At 40.4% G+C, this 20708-nt stretch overlaps 1 protein-coding gene across 1 annotated transcript in view; it reads left to right on the plus strand.

The window, feature by feature from the left end:
* CTNND2 (catenin delta 2) overlaps positions 1 to 20708 on the plus strand; it is a 723110-nt gene that overhangs the window by 544382 nt on the left and 158020 nt on the right. Inside the window, exon 10 of the mRNA XM_067291004.1 lies at positions 685 to 817. Coding sequence (XP_067147105.1) covers positions 685 to 817 — 133 coding nt within the window. The remainder of the gene's footprint in view (positions 1 to 684; positions 818 to 20708) is intronic.

Genomic DNA, 20708 nt, shown 5'->3' on the forward strand with positions numbered 1-20708 from the left:
TAGGCTGTTTCATGCATTGTAGGATTAGATGAAAGTCCAAACACTGAGTCTTTGTATTTGTCTAGTTGCTTTAACTTGAGCAGTATTGATGATGATTTAAAAGTAATCAAGTGTATAATTGTGTAGTGTACAATTGTAATAATTATATAATTGTATAATTGGTTTGCATTTAGCATGCCCCATATCTGGAAACAATAAACCAAAAGACAAAATAGGTAATCATTTTCTCTGTAAGATAGCAGTTTTTATAAAATAAAGATCGCAGTAATTAAAAAGGGCTCTTCTACAGACTGTAGCATTTCATAGCAAACAATTTTCGGGTTTTGATCTTAGCACTCCAAATTTTAATTTTAATAGAGAAAGTATAATCATCATCTTTCTTCTTTCTTTCCTTTTATTAGTATTTCCTATAGCCTTTTTTATCTAGAGGACTTTAACACTTAGAGACTTAATTCCATAACGTTATTCACTCCAAATATACTTCCTATAACATTCTCTCAAAGAAGTACAGTTTAAAAAGGGAAATTAGCTACGTAATTGATTGAATATTGACTTTGAAAGTAACAGAAAATCTGAAGTTTTATTACTTAGATAATTCTTTCTTCGTTGTTGGCCAAACTTTTGCCACATTTATCCACTAACAGCAGAATTTTTGCTGAATCTTTCTTGTTTGTTTTTGCACAGAGAGTTTGGATGGCGAGATCCAGAGCTTCCTGAAGTTATACAGATGTTACAGCATCAATTCCCCTCCGTCCAGTCCAATGCCGCAGCTTACTTGCAACACCTCTGTTTTGGAGACAATAAAATAAAAGCAGAGGTAAGATTTGTAAACACTGTGTTTTCAACTGTGATGTTGTATGTGAATTTTCATCACTTATTATTTATATGTACTTGAAAAAGAGTTACAAGTCTGGACCAAATTTACTCGGGCTTTCAATTAGGTCATTCATTACCATCAGAGAAGGTACAAATTACATAAAATATTATTGCTATTTATTTGAATGACTTGTTTGGATTGAATATTTCTGTTTGATTGCATACCACTGTGTCCGTAGTTGTTCAGAGTAACTAGTAATATAGTCTTGATCTTGCTGAAGCATATGACCATTTCCATGGGAACTTCAAAAAAAAAAAGTTTAGAAACGAATACAAATGTAGGAAAAGAAAATTAAACAGAATGACTCTGAATTAAAGCCTGCTTTCATGTATAATTGCATGAATAAAGATTAATTTCACTGGGTTTGCAGCTTGAGCTGTGATCTGTGATCTTGAAAATCTGTGCAGATAGTATCTAAAATGTAATTCAAAGAAGCAATACAGACTTTGTTCTCTACTTGTAGTTGATCTGTACTTCATGCTTGCTTGGTCCCTGTGGTTAATAGGACCAGTTCAGCTTTTGGCACAAGTTAAAACAGAAAGAACAGTGCTCTGAGGGATCTGACAAACATACAGGAGTCAATTAAAATTGGACGAATGAAGCTGTTACCATCCCCGGCTGCTTCCCCTGCCCTTCTCCTGAATATTGCTAATCAGGGACATGTGGTGTGCACATAAACCTGTGCCTGGACTGGCATTTTTTGGTCTGGCCTGTAAAGGTAAACTGAGTTCAGCGTTTGCTATTGGGTATGTGTCAGGACTGCAAAATGATGCTAGCTTGCTGCTGCTTCATGATTTCTCACACTCAGCACATTCCAAACCAGGGAATGATCCTGCTAGGATTTTTTCACACTGAAGAAATACACAAGTGAGTAAATATTTGATCTGTTGGCACTGGCAGGACTGCACTGAAGAACTGCACTTGGTGCAAATGTCTACCCCAAACATCTTAGAGATTAAAAAAAATAAAAATAAAATATGAATGTTAAAATGAAGAATTTTTTTGTTCCAAAAAAGATCTCCACTACAGGTGTTGCTGAAAGTTTTAACTGCATGCTGTCCCCGTACTCTTTTCTCTCATCCTTTCTCCACAAAGTTAATCTTTCAGTAAAAACAATTGAATAGTCTCTGAGAAAGGCAGTTAAATGATTGGAACAATTATTCATTGTACAATCTGTGCTTCCCCCTGTTAGCCATAAATCGAGAGCCCTCAGGTAGCTATCACATTTCAAGGAGAAGGTTGTTTGATTTTTTGCTGCCAACCATGTAGGAAGAAATCCCTTAGAAGCCTTGTTGTTGTTGATCTGATCCATCTCGTTAGGATGTCAGCCTTTGTAAGCTTTGTGATCTGCCATCTGACCTTGATCACTCTTTTCTTCCAGTTTTGTCTTTGGAATAGCTATAAAGTTGCCTTAGTCTTATGAGACTTCAGTGAGATCCGTATAAAATTTCTCCCTATGTGCTTGATAGGATTGAGACCTTTATATTCCCTTTCATTAGAATACAGTTAACTAAAATAAAAATAGAAAATAACAGCTCTGACTATATGCCTTTATAAGATCCCTGACACCTTTTATGGTTTTACTGTTAGGTTTTGCTCTTTTGAAACATTTTAATCTCTGTGGCTGAAGTGTGAAAAACTACTCCTTGAAAAACTACCCTGTCCTTCCCCATCATGAACAAGAAGCAGAAATATTAACTCTATTGAAGACAACTGTGAGAAAGAAATTCTGTCAAACATGTTTTAGACTAGGGAGAAGAGAGAATTTTTTTCCCTAATCTTGATTATTTTCTTTATGTTAGGTGTTATTTCTAAAACACTTGTCGATTTGAGGTTTACTTCTGAATTTGATGATGGCACTCTAAATGTCTCCTTATTGCTTCATAAATGTAAAAGCCCTGATCATTCTTTTATGGAGGAGTTCTCTCAGTTCCATGAGATCTGCAGATGCCCTTCTCTAACTTAAAGGACTTTCAAACAAACAGGATAACTGTTTGTGTGAAGATGCCCCAGGCTGGCTACAAAGCTGTCAGAAGCCATTTACTTTTTCACAAAAAACTTCTGGAGTGCATTAAGCATAGAATTTTCATTTTTCCCTCCCAGCTGTGAGCATATTAGTGCCGCAATATATAAGTGTGATAAACAGTGACAGTTGATAAAGATGGTGGTGTTAGTTCTTGAAGATGCTGCTGCTTCTCTCCTGCTCAGAACAGTTCAGTGCTAGTCTCATTTTATTTAGAAGTGTGATTGCAATTGCTGCTTTCACCCAAAAGTTTTCCTCAAATGCCACTTCTGAGTCTCCTTAAGTATTGCTAACTGCAAAACGATGGCCACTACATCCTTTCTCTGTGGCACTTCAGATTCTCTACTTTTATCCCCTGTGCTTGGTGCTTACGTGGTACAACAGGCGTTAGGATGGAGTTGATGACATTTAAGTATTTGTGTTAATGTCACAGAATCACAGAATGGTTGAGGTTGGAAGGGACCTCTGGAGATCATCTAGTCCAACTCCCCTGCTCAAGCAGGGTCACCTAGAGCACGTTACACAGGATTGCGTCCAGGCGGGTTTTGAATATCTCCAGAGAAGGAGACTCCACCACCTCTCTGGGCAACCTGTTCCAGTGCTCTGTCACCCTCACAGTGAAAAAGTTTTTCCTCATGTTCAGATGGAATTGTCTGTGTTTCAGTTTGTGCCTGCTACCTCGTGTCCTGTCACTGGGCACCACTGAAAAGAGTCTGGTCCCATCCTCTTGACACCCTCCCTTCAGATATTTGTACACGTTGATAAGATCCCCTCTCAGCCTTCTCTTCTCCAGGCTAAACAGGCCCAGCTCTCTCAGCCTTTCCTCATAAGAGAGATGCTCCAGTCCCCTCATCATCTTTGTAGCCCTTCGCTGGACTTGCTCCAGTAGTGCCACATCCCTCTTGTACTGGGGAGCCCAGCGCTGGATGCAGTACTCCAGATGTGGCCTCAGCAGGGCTGAGTAGAGGGGGAGAATCACCTCCCTCGACCTGCTGGCAACACTCTTCCTGATGCACCCCAGCATACCATTGGCCTTCTTGGCCACAAGGGCACATTGCTGCCTCATGCTTAACTTGGTGTCCACCAGCACTCCCAGGTCCTTCTCCGCAGAGCTGCTTTCCAGCAGGTCAACCCCCAACCTGTACTGGTGCATGGGGTTATTCCTCCCCAGGTGCAGGACCCTGCACTTGCCTTTGTTGAACTTCATGAGGTTCCTCTCCGCCCACCTCTCCAGCCTGTCCAGGTCTCTCTGAATGGCAGCACAGCTCTCTGGTGTATTGGCCACTCCTCCCAGTTTTGTATCGTCAGCAAACTTGCTGAGGGTGCACTCTGTGCCTTCATCCAGGTCATTGATGAAGAAGTTGAAGAAGACTGGACCCAGGACTGACCCCTGGGGGACACTGCTAGCTACAGGCCTCCAACTAGACTCTGCACCGCTGATCACAACCCTCCGAGCTCTGCCATTCAGCCAGTTCTCAATCCACCTCACTGTCCACTCATCTAACCCACACTTCCTGAGCTTGTCTATGAGGATGCTATGGGAGACAGTGTCGAAAGCCTTGCTGAAGTCAAGGTAGACAACATCCACTGCTCTCCCCTCATCTCCCCAGCCAGTCATTCCATCATAGAAGGCTATCAGGTTGGTTAGGCATGATTTCCCCTTGGTGAAGCCATGCTGACTACTCCTGATCACCTTCTTTTCCTCCACATGCTTGGAAATGGCCTCCAGGATGAGCTGCTCCATCACCTTTCCAGGGATGCAGGTGAGGCTGACTGGCCTGTAGTTCCCTGGGTCCTCCTTCTTGCCCTTTTTGAAGACTGGGGTGACATTGGCTTTCTTCCAGTCCTCAGGCACCTCTCCTGTCCTCCATGACCTTTCAAAGATGATGGAGAGTGGCTTAGCAGTAATGTCCGCCAGCTCCCTCAGCACTCGTGGGTGCATCCCATCAGGGCCCATGGATTTGTGGGTGTCAAGTTTGCTTAAATGATCTCTAACCTACTCCTCCTCCACCAAGGGAAAGTCTTCCTTCCTCCAGACTTTCTCTCTTGCCTCCAGGATCTGGGGTTCCTGAGTGCTGGCCTGAGCAGTAAAGACTGAAGCAAAGAAGGCATTCAGTAACTCTGCCTTCTCTGCATCCTTTGTCACCAGGGCACCCACCCCATTCAGCAAAGGGCCCACATTTTCCCTAGTCTTCCTCTTGCTGCTGATGTATTTGAAGAAGCCCTTCTTGTTGTCCTTGACATCTCTAGCCAGATTTAATTCCAAATGGGCCTTAGCCTTCCTCATTGCATCCCTGCATACTCTGACAACGTTCCTATATTCCTCCCAAGTGACCTGTCCCCCTTTCCACTTTCTTTATGCTTCCTTCTTCTGGTTGAGTTTTGCCAGGAGCTCCTTGCTCATCCATGCAGGCCTCCTGCCTCCTTTGCTTGACTTCCTACTCATAGGGATGCACCGCTCTTGAGCCTGGAGGAGGTGATGTTTGAATATTAACCAGCTCTCTTGAACGCCCCTTCCTTCTAGGGCCCTCACCCATGGGATTCCTCTAAGTAGGTCCCTGAAGAGGCCAGAGTTTGCTCTCCCGAAGTCCAGGGTTGCAATCCTACTTGTTGCCCTGCTGCCTCCTCGCAGGATCCTGAACTCCACCATCTCATGGTCACTGCAGCCAAGGCAGCCCCCGACCTTCACATCTTCCACCAGTCCTTCTTTGTTTGTTAGTACGAGGTCCAGCAGCACACCTCTCCTTGTTGGCTCCTCCACCACCTGTGTCAAGAAGTTGTCACCAATGCTCTGCAGGAACCTCCAGGACTGTTTGTGCCTAGCTGTGTTGTCTTTCCAGCAGATATCGGGGTGGTTGAAGTCCCCCATGAGAACCAGGGCCTGGGATCGTGAGGCTACTTCCAGCTGTCTGTAGAAGGCCTCATCGACTTCCTCATCCTGATCAGGTGGCCTGTAGTAAACACCCACAACAGTGTCACCCATGCTAGCCTGCCCTTTGATCCTTACCCATAAGCTCTCGACTCGCTCTTCATCCACCCCTAGGCACAGCTCAATACATTCCAGTTGCTCTCTCACATAAAGAGCAACTCCACCACCTCGCTTTCCTGGCCTGTCTTTCCTAAAAAGCATGTAGCCATCCATGACAGCACTCCAGTCATGCGAGCTATCCCACCATGTCTCTGTAATGGCAATGAGATCATGGCCCTGCGACCGCACACAGATCTCTAGTTCTTCCTGTTTGTTCCCCAAGCTGCGTGCATTGGTGTACAGGCATTTCAGGGAGGTGATCGAGCATGCAGGTTTCCCAGGAGGGGTAAAAGAGGATCCTCCATAGCCACATCCCATGCGCACTTCCCTGGCTGCATTCACCTGCTGGAGGCATCCTGACTTGAGCAGTCTTTTGCCAACTACCCTGTCACTATAACTCTCCCCTTCCCCCATCTTTCCTAGTTTAAAGCCCTCCTTACCAGGTTGGCCAACCTGTTGGCAAAGACCCGCGAGCCCCGCCTCGTGAGGTGGATCCCATCTCTCGCCATCAGTTGTCAATCTTCAAACAGGGTCTCATGGTCATAGAAACCAAAACCCTGTTGCCAACACCAGCGGCGCAGCCAGTCGTTAACCTGGAAAGTCCGTCTCCTCCTCCTCTCATCCATCCCCCTCACTGGCAGGATTGAGGAGAAGATGACCTGGGCTCCCAGACCCTTGACCACCATCCCCAGAGCTCTGAAATCCTGCTTGATGGTCTCCAGTTTGCCCTTGGTGTCATTGGCGCCCACATGGAAGAGCAGCAGTGGGTAAGAGTCCGAAGAATGGACGAGCCTAGGCAGTCTTTCCATGATATCTCTCACATGAGCCCCCGGCAGGCCACAAACCTCTCTAGACATGAGGTCAGGTCGGCAGATAGGTGCCTCCGTCCCCTGCAGCAGGGAGTCCCCCACAACCATCACCCGCCGCTTCTTCCGGGTGTTCCGGCAGGGCACAGGGTCTGTTGTCCCAGGTACTTCCCTTGCAGCCATGCCCATCTCCTCCTCATCCTGGAGGGCACTAAACCTGTTCTTCAGCAGCAATTCTTCAGGAGGAGTAGGAGCCTTTCTCCTCCCACGAGCAGTGACCAGTTTCCAGCCTTCTTCTATGATTTATGATGTACCGTTTCACACAGCACAGAGCCCTCTGGCAACTCCACTGCTGCAGGGGGTTGGGACTCCCGAAGCTGCACAGTCTCCGAGAATACCCTGTCTATCTCTTGCTCCGCTTCTCGGATGCTGCGCAGCCTACTGACCTCCTCCCGTAACTCCCTTACCTGACGACACAGCTCGTCAACAGCAGCACACCTCCTTCCTGCAGGAGAGCTGACTGCCAGCCCAGGCCTCCCGGAGAGGCCCCAAGCACTCCCTGCAGCCTGACACCTGTAGGGCTGCATCTACTGTCAGAGGGTCTGTCTGGGTCGCAGCCTCTGACACAGCAACTCCAACAGCCACTGGGGAACGCGCTGTGCGGTGTGTCACGACCATACTTGAGGAAGCGTACACCACAGGGAACAGAAACAAAGGTACCTTCATGCGCCCTTCTGCGTGAACTGCTGCGCAAACTGCTGCGTCTGTTTGCTGCCTCTGTCTGATGTCTGATAATTTGATTTTTCTTCTATTGAGCAGTGGCCAATCCTAACTGAAGACCTCACGTATGTGGAAGGTGGCAAAGGGAGGCAGAGGGCCAAAGATTATAAAAATTATCAGGCAGCCCATTTCAGATATGTATAATAATATTGAAATTCTGAATCTCAAAATACTTTAGAGTTTTATAATATAAATTATTGAGTTCATTGATAACAGAGAAGAATGTAATTAAAAGGCAAAATGAAAGGAGGAAAGGTGTTTTGATATGATATTTGAAGGCAAAGGAAAAGTTTGAGGTGGAAGAGCACAGGAAAGCTCTTTCAGATTGCATTTGCTCCTTAGGAGGGGACTCCTCCACCAGCAATGGTGAGACTGTGTGCAGAGCTAGTCCTGGATGCCATAAAGGCACAGGCAGGGGCATATAGGAAAATAAAAGCATTTTAAAATAGTCAGCAGAGAACATTTCTTTAAAAGAGAACATTCTGTTAAACACTGGATTCATTTTTCTAAAGCAGTTTCTCTTCCTATAAAGACACCTTACTCCCTTCTATGAGATCACCGTGTAAAAGGATTGAACTGTGCAGTTTCACATGCCAACACCGTTTTGCTGTCATGGAAAATGTCAGCCTGCCATCAGCTGCAAAGGTGTAACAGGTCACTGAGGGTTTTGACACCAATGACTCCTTTCTGTAAACTAGGAAATTAATTTTAGCCATCAAAGCCACAGCACTTGAAGTTCTCATCTCAGGAAAATTGTGCAGAGATGCCAAATAAAAAGAAAGTAACTACTGAACTGTCTTGGTTGTTGCCTTTCTGTGCATCCTTAATAAGCCCTGCTGGATGGGACAGCTTCCTCTTCATCTTGGAAAGCATTCCCTTATACTCACTCATCACAATCTTAGAAGAAAAGTATCATTCCAGATTTTATTGCATGGCAACGCAATACTAAAAATAGAGTGATTGCATGCTGAAAGTGTTTTTTTTTCCCCTTACTAACTTGCTCAAAGCCATAATTCACATTCATTTTGTCATTGATGACATCAATTACTTAGCAATGTTTTTGCATCTTCATTAATGAATTCTTTAGGATGTGTTCAGAACCCTTTCACCATGTTGTCTATGTTCTTTCGTATGTCAGGCAGCAGGCATAGATTATACTGTGCTTTTGCTTAGCTTCATTGCTATTATATTAATGCTGCTGTTGATTATTATTTCTGAGGACATGTTGATTATGCATCTTTCTTTCTTATCCTCTATTCTGTTAAGTGTGTGATAGCTTATTTGCTTGAGAGGAATACTAAATATGAAGAATATAAGAAAAAAAATTTCATTATGTCATATAAGCTGTTGTCAGCATCTTCCAGGATGTATACTTTTTTCACTTCTATAATTCACATAATGACAATGCTTATTGTGCTGTAGTAACTTTGATATCATCTCTGATGGGCAAGGATATGTACGTGCCTTTCTCTAGCAGGACTTTGGCCCAAAGAATACATATACTTAGTATGAAGCGATGGACAAATGTTCTTTGATGTTGCTTTTAGACCTGCTTGCTGGCACTAATTAGAATTCTTTATTTCTTAATATATGAAGGATTCAGAAAAATGGGTTTGGAGGTACTCCTGTCATCCTTGAGGGATATCTTGATTTTTGCTTCTACAGTGTTCTACAAGGTTCCCTTCTACTTCCTTAAGGTGCCCCAAAGAAAACAGCATAGCTTTTTTTTTTTTATGTGGTTGAAGAAGAATCATCGTTTTGCCTTCCCCTTCCCATAGCTTTCTTATCCCCTCTTTCTTCTTCCTCTAAAATCTGTCAGTTAAAGGCTGGAATTTGGCTTGTGCAGTGATGATGCTATGGAGTTTCCATTCAAGACATTATGTACACTCCTTTAATCTTTGCATACCAGATGATACAGACTTGGTGTTTAATTTAAATGAAAGAAGTATCTAATAGGTGATACTGAAAAAGAACGTAAAAATTGCAGATACACTCTGAAATATTTGTTGGGAGTACATTTAGTATAGACAATAATAACATATTTTTAGAGGATGTGTACTTCAGTGTTCAGTTGTGGGCATTTTATTAGTCCTTGGGTAACCATCATTTTCATATTTTGTTTTAACATTTCATTCTAAGGAACTGTATTTTTTGCCTTAGTTTATCTTACTGAAATAGATTTTTCACAAGACATTCCACTCCTTGCACCTTTTCATGCAAGGATACAATTTTACATTTAAAGAAAATTAGCAAGCTATAACAACGTGTACAACAAATGTTGTTTGTTGTCTCTAAATTATACCACATACATGAGTCACTTGAAAAGGCTTTCTTTTTTTACTCTTTCACTCTGAAGAAGCCAGTATTTCTTTTATACTAGTGAGAGTAGAGTGCATTTTTATTTGTGTACAAACCATGACCCAGACCTATCCTAAATGAAAGCCTGGATATACGTAGGATTGGGGAAACGGTAAAATCCATGACATGGTCCTATGTCAGGGCCCCAGGTCAGCCTCGCCTCAGCCCTTTCTGTGTGCTCGCACTAAGAGGTTGCACAGGGCTGACAAGTTTGGATAGACGTTCAACTCTCATGCATAACCATCAGCAGCATCACTTGTTCTTCATGTATTCTTCAGAGGTCTCAGCTGGTTTTAAAAATAAGTTTGTTTTTAGTTCTTATTCCTTTACATTCAGGGCTTTTATCATTCCTGTGATTAATTTTATATTTTAGTATTTTTTATTGTTCCTGTGAGGAATGTCACTTTATTTGGTGTTCACTTCTCAGGGATTGCTTATCTTCTTAACTTTGTTTTTGCAATGAAGCTTTGAAATTGGTGGTGACTAAAGGCTGTGTTTCAGTCAAAAGGGGCTACACTGTTATGGTATTTGTGGTGTATTGCATATACCTTGCATGAGATATAATTGCAAAGTGTAAAATAAATGACCTGTAATTATTAAATGAGATTGGCTCCATTGGCAGAATAATAATAATAATAAAAATAATAATAATGAAAATAAATTACAGCAAGAACAGTCAGTTTGATCAATTTGACCATCTGTTATTTTAGCTTTTTCTAGCAAACCTGTGTCTCAGTTCTACCCTATGATGCTGCAGCAAAAAAATGACATATTGGTGTTTCACTGTAGCCAGAGAAAGGAGAGAGAGAAATGTGTGAAAATGTTTTATATGTCCTAATTGATGGTCAGATGGAGTAAAAAATGTATACCTAAGTATACCCAAAATAAAATGAGTTTATAGTAAAAGCACTTGACTGAGATTCAGACCCCAGTTCCATTTGTAGCCCTGTATGACCATGGGCTCTTCTGTAAAATGGGGGTGATTATTTTCTTCTACTTTGATTATTTTATTTCTATGTTATGTATTTTATATTAAATAATCGATTTTTGTCTCAAGAGTGGTAAGTTTGCAACACCCTGTCAAGATAAATGCCTGTGCAATTTCAGGTTGAATACTTTTGGGAGGGTAGTGCCACGTGGCTTTCATTCTCGGTCCTCCTGTGAAATATTCTGAGGGTGCCCAAATGCCATGTCGCACTCCTTGCCGTTGGCCTCAGTGAGAGCAGAGGTGTGCCCCCCCTAAACAGAGCGCACGTGAGAGGCTTCTCCTGTGTGTCTGTTGTAGGGTCGGTACTAGTTTCATCAGTGGCCACTTCTGAAATTGGGAAGTTGCCTGAAGGAGAGAGGGCTGTAGTTTGTGCTCCACATGGCTGAACACCTAATCCTGAATCCTCAGTGGTGACAAACTCTCATGTGGGGCCCCAAGTCGCTGCTTTTCCTGGTCTGAACAGGCCTGGAAGGCAAGGGTGTAAGGCGGCATCCCAGGGGTCTGTCTGGCTCTGCTCTGCCCAGCACAGGGGCTCCCGTGGCATGGTCACAGATGGAGTGATGTAGGGTGGAGTAGAGGGGCTAAAGGCATCTTTTGCCCCATCCTATATACTCATAAAACACAGGGTTGGAACAGATGAAGACAGAGTCCTCTATTTTCTGTCAGATTTATAGAATCAAAGTCTTTTCTCTCCTGTGATTAAGGTCTCATCACCCTGATATGCTAAGGCTTCTCTCCCCCATTTCCTTTCTTCCATATGAGATTTTTTGAAAGCGACCTTTGTTTTCTGCTGTTGCTGGCTATTACTTTTTGTTTAATCAGCTCCATTCGATCCCATCTTCAGAACTATACGTTTCTTAATTTCTCTGCTTCCTTCCATTTTATTTATTCCAGCAGTCGAGGGCATGAGTTTGGTTTCTGTCATGCAAAAGGTCTGTTTTCCCAGAGTATAATGATTATTTCTGTACTTCAAGTCCTCCTTTATTCATAGGTGTATGAGAGTATATTACAGCATTTTGGTAGCTACAGCACTAATTTGAAATGTCTAATCTGTCTGCTTTGCATATTCTTCATGCTATCTTCACTATACCCTCTCTTCTCTTGTAGTTTACATTGTGAGAAGCAAAGAAGCACTAGCTCATGCTCTGTAATATAATCTGCTTATTGAACATTTTCCCTCTTTAATGCTAGCTAAAACAGGTGTGGCAGAAATGGTTGTATTGATCTTAACACTTTGTTACTTGGAATAAAGTTAATACCATGCACTCTTTTATTTGCTATTCTTACAATACTTTAATTAATTATTTTTCTTTCCCAATCTAAAGTCCCACACTGAATTCACCTGAGTTACTAAGTAATATTTATCAGAATATATCACTGTTCTTTTTTTACTAATAAATTTGCTTAATTTGCCAATAAGTACCAGAAACATGGTTAATTGTAAAATGTTAGATCTTTTCACTTTTTTTTTTTTTTTTTTTTTTTTTTTTAGCATAAAAGCCCATCTTCTATCAGGGAATTAAATCTGAAACTGCTCGCCTGGAGGTGATCAGCTTTCAAAAATGTTTCTGAACGCATTTCTCTGTTGAGTTTCATCAGTTGATTTGTGCGCTATCATTATGTGACATTTATCTCTTGTGAAGATAGAGTGCACATCTTGGTTGTGTTCACAACCTTTACATTTATTAACACCGAGTATTGGCGAATGGTATTGAGTGCAGTGCTGTATGTCCAAAATCTGTAATTTCTACATCACAGGAGTGGCATTTTACACTCAGCAGTCCTGCTGTGGTCATTTAACCATGGTTGCTCTTGATTTCATCATCAGAATACTGTGAGGGGATTGTAATGACTTACTCTGAGTCTTCCATATTTCACTTGTTACAGGATTGGGAAAAATATTACAGTGTTGAATAAATGAGTCAATTACAAGTGCCACTAGGGTAACATTTGGTTAAAACATTTGGTTTGTCTCCTCTGCTCTGCTGAGGACCTTCACTAATGCTTTGGGTTTGTTACATTCGGATTTCAGAGTTACTCCTTTTGCAAAATTTTGCCTTAACTGGGAATGAAGCACCAGTTCTGTGAAGTGACATGGTTTTAGAGGTCAATAAACAAGAGTATATGTTTTTGTAAAGAAATGTAATTGAAAATATAGCTGTAGAGTTTTTTCTGAGTTAATGCCAGATAAGCAGAAATTAGACATTTTGCATAATGCCTTCCTGTTGTTTTGTGTAATTACATCATTCTCTTTCATCTTGCTAAGAGACTGAGTCAAGTAATTTTACGAAGTGCCTGAAAAAATTATTATTTTACAAAATGGTTGGCTTAATATTGACAGTATGTATCTATGTCATTACCACCCACACTGCTTTCATGTTTCCTTCCTCTCCATTATTCCCTATCCAGGGGATAGCCAAACTGACAAACTTTTGCCCACTCTGCCTGAAGTTCCTCTTTAAGATACCTTTTTCTTTGATGCTAGTAAGTAGTTAGCAACAATTATTTTGTGCCAGAGCAAGCCAAAATCAGGTATTTGAATTATTAACAAGTGTCTGTGCTTCATATGGATAATTGCAACTTTGTTGATTATCCTGCACTGCTATCCGTGCACTACACCGGTTAATTGTTAACCAAGGTTGTAAAAATTCTTGAAATATTGAACCTGACCTATCTTTCACTGCCTTTAGGGGCCTGACACTAATCTTGTATGCAGAAGGGAGTGAGGTCTTAAACAAAATCTGGCTAGACCTCCTGTTTATTTGGGATGTTCAGCATCCACCTTTGCCTTGCAGGATATGAGACTATTGGCTAAAGGTTTCTATCTTTTTCAGCACTGAGCAGCAAGAATTTGCCTCTGTAGCCATATGTAAGAGGATTTTAGGCAATAAATTCAATTAGCTAGAAAATTCAGATGTAAACATCTGGTGATAATGCTTTTAACATAGTAAGGAGAGAAAAAAAATCAATATTATGTGCATAAGATGAATGTTTTCATGCTACTTTCTGTGACATGCATCAGATGCAGGAAGAGCATTGTGCTGTTTCGTGAAGGTACCTCCACTGTTCTGGGAAAAAATGTCCTTGTTGTATTACCAAACTTTCAAAAGCTGAATCTTTTGTATTTGAAAATACCAGGTGCTAGGGAAAGAAAGGTAATATACCTTGAAAGACAGTGTCATTTGACATAAATTATATGAAATTCCCACATTTTGAAAAAGCAATAAATATATTGGCAAATTTTTGAAGCACTACAATGTTCTAGTATATGTCATAGCTTCATGGATTTCTTTCTATTCATAATTCTTCTGCCAGTTGCTTCTCTGATTTATTAGAGTGATGCATGGATGCTTGGGATTACTTTCCTGTCGTAGAGCATATTTGCTTTTATTACTGTTTTCATCATCCGGCAAGCTAGGGTAAGCTTTTGCAGACTATGTATAGAAATGAAATAACACAGATCAATATCAATATCTGTAATTTGATGCTTTCTCAGATATCTGGAGGAAAAAGGATGGCAGCAAAATGATTTAAATAAGGTGAATTATAGCCCTGACCAAAAAAAAAAAAAAAAGTTCACCAAATGAAAGATCCGAGGTAAAGACTATGAGATGATCAACAAAATGTGTTTAAAAATACAGACTTGACTGTTACTTAGCTACTGAGAGTGGTTACAGCAGAAAGCATGGTTTTGGAGAGTCGTAAGGCTCTAATATAGGACTTAAAATGAAAGTGCTTACATAACTGTCCAGCAACTGCAGAAAGCTGTATGAACTCACTTGAAGCAGAGTCCCCTACCTGATCTCAAAGTAAACTTAGAGCAATGCTGCTGAAGTCAATCCTGCTGTTCTAGATTTACACTGGTATAACTCGGAGAAAGGTACAACTCATACTGTATAATGAATAAAAGAAAAACTCAGAGAATTACAACGGAAATATAAAAATTATCCATTTCTGTTGTCTGGACTACTGTAAATTTTGTATTGGTCATGGACCAGCTTCTCCTCTTCTTCTCCTCCCCCCTCCTGGAGAAGTTCTGCTAAACTGACGAATGTGTGACATTTCTGAAGTTGGTATCTTGTAGCAACCTTAAGGAAATGCATTAGATCTGAGAGATACATTTTGAAGATATTTGGATACCCATCTGTTTTAAAAACTAAGGCTAGAGATATCCCTTTATAGGGTTCATTTAACCTATATAAAAGGTTCATGCATAACAACAAACGAACAGTAGGTCAGAATCAGCCCCTTATATGTGAGCTATTGCTGAAGCACAGGTGGAAAATGCTGCCCACCCGTGTCAGTAGCACAGCCAGCTCCCAGTATGTGCCTCACTAGATGTGTTGCAGGTACACGACTAACCAAGCAAGCCCCTAAGAAAGGGAGCTCCATGCTCCATACACAAAAGTAATACCATTTTTTTCTTTTCAAAACTGCTACTATATGTCCAAGAGCAACTGAAAAATTGCCATAACATGCAGACTTTATGGAAGAGCAAGCAGAGTTAGTCTACTGGCAGTGCAGTAGTACTAATTTTGCCCATTACTTTATTTTTTCCCCATTTCTGTATAGTTTCTCTGTGATCTGCTGATTGAAGAGAGATCTAAAGTTATTCTGGGTAGCTTTTGGAAAGTGTCATGATCTTAAGCTTCTTGGCAGTCAGAAAAGCAAATGGGACATTAAGTATCAGGACAGGAGTGGAGAATGAAACAAAGAACATCACTGGAAACCTTCTTGTAAGTCCATATTACACATGTCCTGAACACTGCATGAGGTTCTTGTCCTCTCCAGTCACCCCATTTCAGAGAGTCTAATAGATCTAAAAAATAAATATGAGGGTGACAGGAATCATCAGAGATGCAGACTAGCTTTCATATGAGGAGAAACTAAATTAACTGACTCTTCATTTTGAGAAGAGAGTTAAAGGAGAGTATGACAGGTATATAAAATTATGAATGACATGAATAAAGTAAATAGGGAGTAATTATTCCATAGCTTTTAATCCAAGAACTGAGAAGTAACAAATGGCATCATCAGGCAGCAACTTCAAAACAAAAAAAACTTTATTCATATAATAACTAAACTGTGAAACTTGAAGCTGTGAACTGTGGTTCAACGAGTTTTGAAAAATGATTAGATTCTTTTCACAGAAAAAAACAAAAAAATGTCCATCAATTGCTATTGCCTCCAATGGACTTCGTGTGACTTCTGACTGAAAAAGTCTGCAGACTGCACATTGCCAGAAGGCAGGAGGAAGGAGAAAGGGGGAAGAAGGGCATCTGGGAGGGTTCTCTTGTTCTCCTGCTTTTTCCGAAGCCTTTCCTGCTGGGCCCTCTGGAGAGAACTGTGGCAGTAGATGGATCATTGATTCGATCTAGTGTGGCCGTTAGTATGTTTTATGTTGCTGTACACTTTCTCAGCTTTCTTTCTGGCTTCGTTAGCACTCTTCTGAGACTTAGGAATTAGAAGAGGCATTTTTGAGGATACGCCTGTCTTTAGGAGCAGCCTGAGCAACATCTGAGCTCCACAAACGGATATCCAGTTAGCTTGCATAGGTGGGTCTCATGTTTGCAATTTAGATGCTTGTTCCCTCAAGAATCACAGAATCACAGAATCACAGAATCACTGAGGTTGGAAGGGACCTCTGGAGATCATCTAGTCCAACCCCCCTGCCCAAGCAGGGTCACCTAGAGCACATTGCACAGGATTGCATCCAGGCGCGTTTTGAATATCTCCAGAGAAGGAGACTCCACAACCTCTCTGGGCAACCTGTTCCAGTGCTCTGTCACCCTCACAGTGAAAAAGTTTTTCCTCATGTTCAGATGGAAGTGTCTGTGTTTCAGTTTGTGCCCGTTGCCTCGCGTCCTGTCGCTCGGCACCACTGAAAAGAGTCTGGCCCCATCCTCTTGACACCCTCCCTTCAGATACTTGTACACGTTGATAAGATCTCCTCTCAGCCTTCAGTATCTTATTCTTGTTTTTCTCTTTCTAGTTGTGGTATGAACACTGTGGAATAAGAAGAGTCTGTAGTTACCAGGTGGTGGGAGAAATGGCTTTTGACAAAGCTACTACATAACACAGTTTGTTTGATTTTTTTTTTCTTCTATCCCGAAATCAAAAATTTTCTATGTTCAAATTTGTTTGTTTCTGTAAAGAGTAGGACTGAATGTTTTGTCTTTTTACTGTTGTGCCAGTATGCATAAAGCCTGCAGAACAGTGTATATTGCATATGTGTATTTAAAGCAGGATATTAAATGATGGTCTCGAATGTTTCAACATAATATTAAAGGGTTTCCACCACTAAAGGCTCATATGGAAGCTGAGGTCTGCCGCAGACTATTTTATTGGTACCCATAATTAATACTGTTTTTTTATTTGCTTCTAAATTATATGCTTCATTTTCTGCGAATAATGAATAGTCTCAGAAATGTATGTTCAGAAAATTAGTTATGATGGTAGTGGGACAGAACATAATTTCAGGGCTGGCAAAAGAAGTCTTTCTCATTCCTGTGATCCAAAAAGTGAAAAAAGATACAAAAATTGTTACTAGTAAGTATATTTGCATTTTTTCAGATTGTTTTGGTTTTTATATAGAGAGAGAGATAGATATGCACACACACATATATACACATACACACATGTATATATAGTCTGAAAATAAGTAATAGAATAAAGAGATAATGTTAAAAATTCATGTAGTTTTAATTATACAAGGCATGAAAATGTAATTTTCCTCTCTTACTAGTAACATGATATTTTCTCCTAAAGTCTTTTCACATTTTTAGGGAGAGAAATCTTATGCATGAGACTTGAATGTTTAAACCGGTCCACTCCTGAAACTAAAACAGGTGACAGAGGCAAACACAGGGCATCCACATTTTCAGTCTAGGTGTAGAAACGAGCACATTCCCAGAGTTATTTGTTCAATTGTCTTTATGATTCAGTTCTCTGTTACAGAGGCAAAGTCTCCAAAGCCATCAGAGCACATGTGTTGAGGTATTCCTAGGCATGAGTGAAAGAAATACCCAACACCATGGTATGTGGGGCATCAACAGAAAGTCGAGGATGCTAGGAGGGAAGGAACCCCAGAGTTAGACAAAGGAAGAATGTAAGATTCAAACCTGTAAAAGTGTGTGTGTGTGTGTGTGTGTGTGTGTATGTATTTGCATAATAAACTGTGGATGTTACAAATTATATTAGATATGAGGCCAGCTTCCTTGTGCTGATTTTTACTCTGTTTACAGGTCTTATGTAAATCGGGAGATGGAAGAAAGATAGCACTGGAACTCTTGAATTATAGGTTGTAGTCTTAGCTGTGCCACAGCCTTCGTTTTTGATCTTAGGCAAATAATTTAATCTTACATGCCTGCGTTTCTGTGCATCAAGAGTACCTAATATTAGAAAAACTTCCTGACAAAAAGGACTGTTGTGAGAATGCGTTCATTAGCATTTCAGAAAGTAACTGTCCTCCTCCCCCCCGCCAACACTTTAAGATTAAAAATTCTTATGTGACTGAGAGATTACTGGGAGGGTAACACATCTGTTACAGGAAGAGAATGCCTCTTGTTTTCACTGCCGTACAGAACATCATGGGAGCAGCCAGCATCTGGTGGCAGTGTGATAATAGATCTAACAAATTCTTTGTAAATGCATTTTTAATCTGAGAAAAAATTGTGTGTTGTTTATTCTCTGAGGCAAACTACCTGTGATGGTTAGAGGAAGCATAAAGGAAGTATTGTTTTGAGCTGAAACTTCCCCCCAAATTCTTCTGTTGTTTGGGCTTAAATCACTGAAAAAAAAATTTCTCTGGACTTATTTCTGACCACCTTGTTCCAAGACAGTATGTGTGTTCACATTCAATAAACCCCATTAAGAATATACTTAATTGAATATAGTTAATTACCACTTCACAATTTTTTCATCTGGTAGTAAGTTGATGTCTTCTGTTACTATTACAGTATTTGAAGTATTGGGCTACTGCTTTTGTTGAAAACAATTTTTTATGTAAAGAAAGTGTTGAGTTTTCTGATTCTTTTTTAACTTCACTAAGAATCTATTCATAGCAATAACAAGATGCTTTTTCTTGAGCTATATATGCTGACTTTTTCCCCCAGATTAAATTTAATCCTTCATTCTCAAAAAGATCCTTAATTCTTTCTAAGTAGCAGAAGGGAAATGATCCAAACCCTTGGCATTAATAGCCATTTTTCGTTTAACTTCAGGCAGTGCTACATAAGTGCTTGAGGAATGCCTATAACTTTGCATCGTAAATAAATACTGCTGTTGCTCCATATATAGAATGCACAGTGCTGAACCTTCTTTAAAACAACGCCATTTTTGACTGTTTCAAAAAGGAAAAACCACAAATTTAAACCAGTCAGTTACAGTTTATTCTAAGGGCTTTGGCTTGTATGTATTTTTCCTAATTTGTGTGTTCCCTATGATTCAAAAACTGAGGCTCTTGGTTAATACAGGTCATTACTAATCTTTTCTTTTTTAGGAGATACTGCTTTTAATAGTGGAATTAAAAATCACATTCCTAATACCTTCACATTCAGACAATCAGCACTTTAGATCAGCTGTTTGACTATAGTTAAGAGTACTATTTAGGTGATCCCATTAATGCTTGACGTTTAATTTTAGAATAGGATGCTTCTATAGGCTTACAAAATTATGGATGTTAAGAGCATTAGGTTAAATTATTTTACTATAGGTAAAGCAGGAGATTTTTCTTCCTAATAAAAAATAGAATCATTGTCAAACCTTGGCTTATGATAGGCATAGTCTTCCTACCAAGCGTGAAAACCAAAACATATCGTAGTGAAGAATACAGTAATGTTTGCCAACGAGAGATGCAGCAGTTTTATTCATCCCTTTTCAGGGCAATTTTAGAAAATGATCTTGAGTCTCCTTCTATTGGAACGTGACAGAACATGTTTTGGGTCTGTGTTAACCCACAAGTAGATGCCAGGATCTGAAGAGGTCACGTAAGAGAGGCAGGGGGAAACAAAAGTATGCTTGGTAACAGATTCCCTTAGCTGCAAGAAATAGAATATCCACTCCCAGAAGAAAAAATTCTGAGAATGGACCCTGTGCTTTGAGTCCTCACATGTCACATAACCGTTCTTCCAAACAACTACCTGATGTCTACAGAGAAAATACTTCTGGTTGTTCTCCGTATGCTGTAGTTTAGCATTTAGTGAGCACTTCTTGTTTAACTTAAAACAGAACATTGTATATGTAACAGTGGTTGAATTTACTTAAATTATGCCTGTTGCAGCTTTACATTACCTTTGTGTCTCGTCTAAGAAGTCCTTAATGATAGTTCTACAAAACTGTTTTTAAATGGGACCCAGATCCAATTCCTGATTTAGGCTCCTTAAACAAATTAGGCTTCTGAACTAACGCAGCAATTTGCATAACATTCCACTCTATTTTAATTCCACTCTATTTTAAGCTAAAATTGCTCAGCACTTTTTAAAACTTGCAGCAAATTACTTTGCTAATGAGACTAAATTACTCCATGATGTTGCAGGTAAATTTGTCTGCAATAAATCTCATGTGGCGTTTACATGTAAGGATGTTGTATTGTCTGCCTGCCGTTCTGTAGACACTTCAGAAGATACAGTGGCAAGAAATTAAAGTTTGAACCAGTACATTTATCTTAAGAGAATTATTGTCCTAAATATTATTTCTATATCTTGTTTTGATGGTGATTTGTTTTTGTCCCTTCATCTCCATTTTAAGTTTTAGGAATCAGCTCTCTGAGAAGGAGTCCTGAAACTAGCAGGCAAGGAGGTCATCTTCCACAGTGTTCTCCAAAAAATATTTTGTTTTTTCCCTCTTAG

The sequence above is a fragment of the Apteryx mantelli genome, chromosome 2, assembly GCF_036417845.1.
Source record: "Apteryx mantelli isolate bAptMan1 chromosome 2, bAptMan1.hap1, whole genome shotgun sequence".
NCBI lineage: Eukaryota > Metazoa > Chordata > Aves > Apterygiformes > Apterygidae > Apteryx > Apteryx mantelli.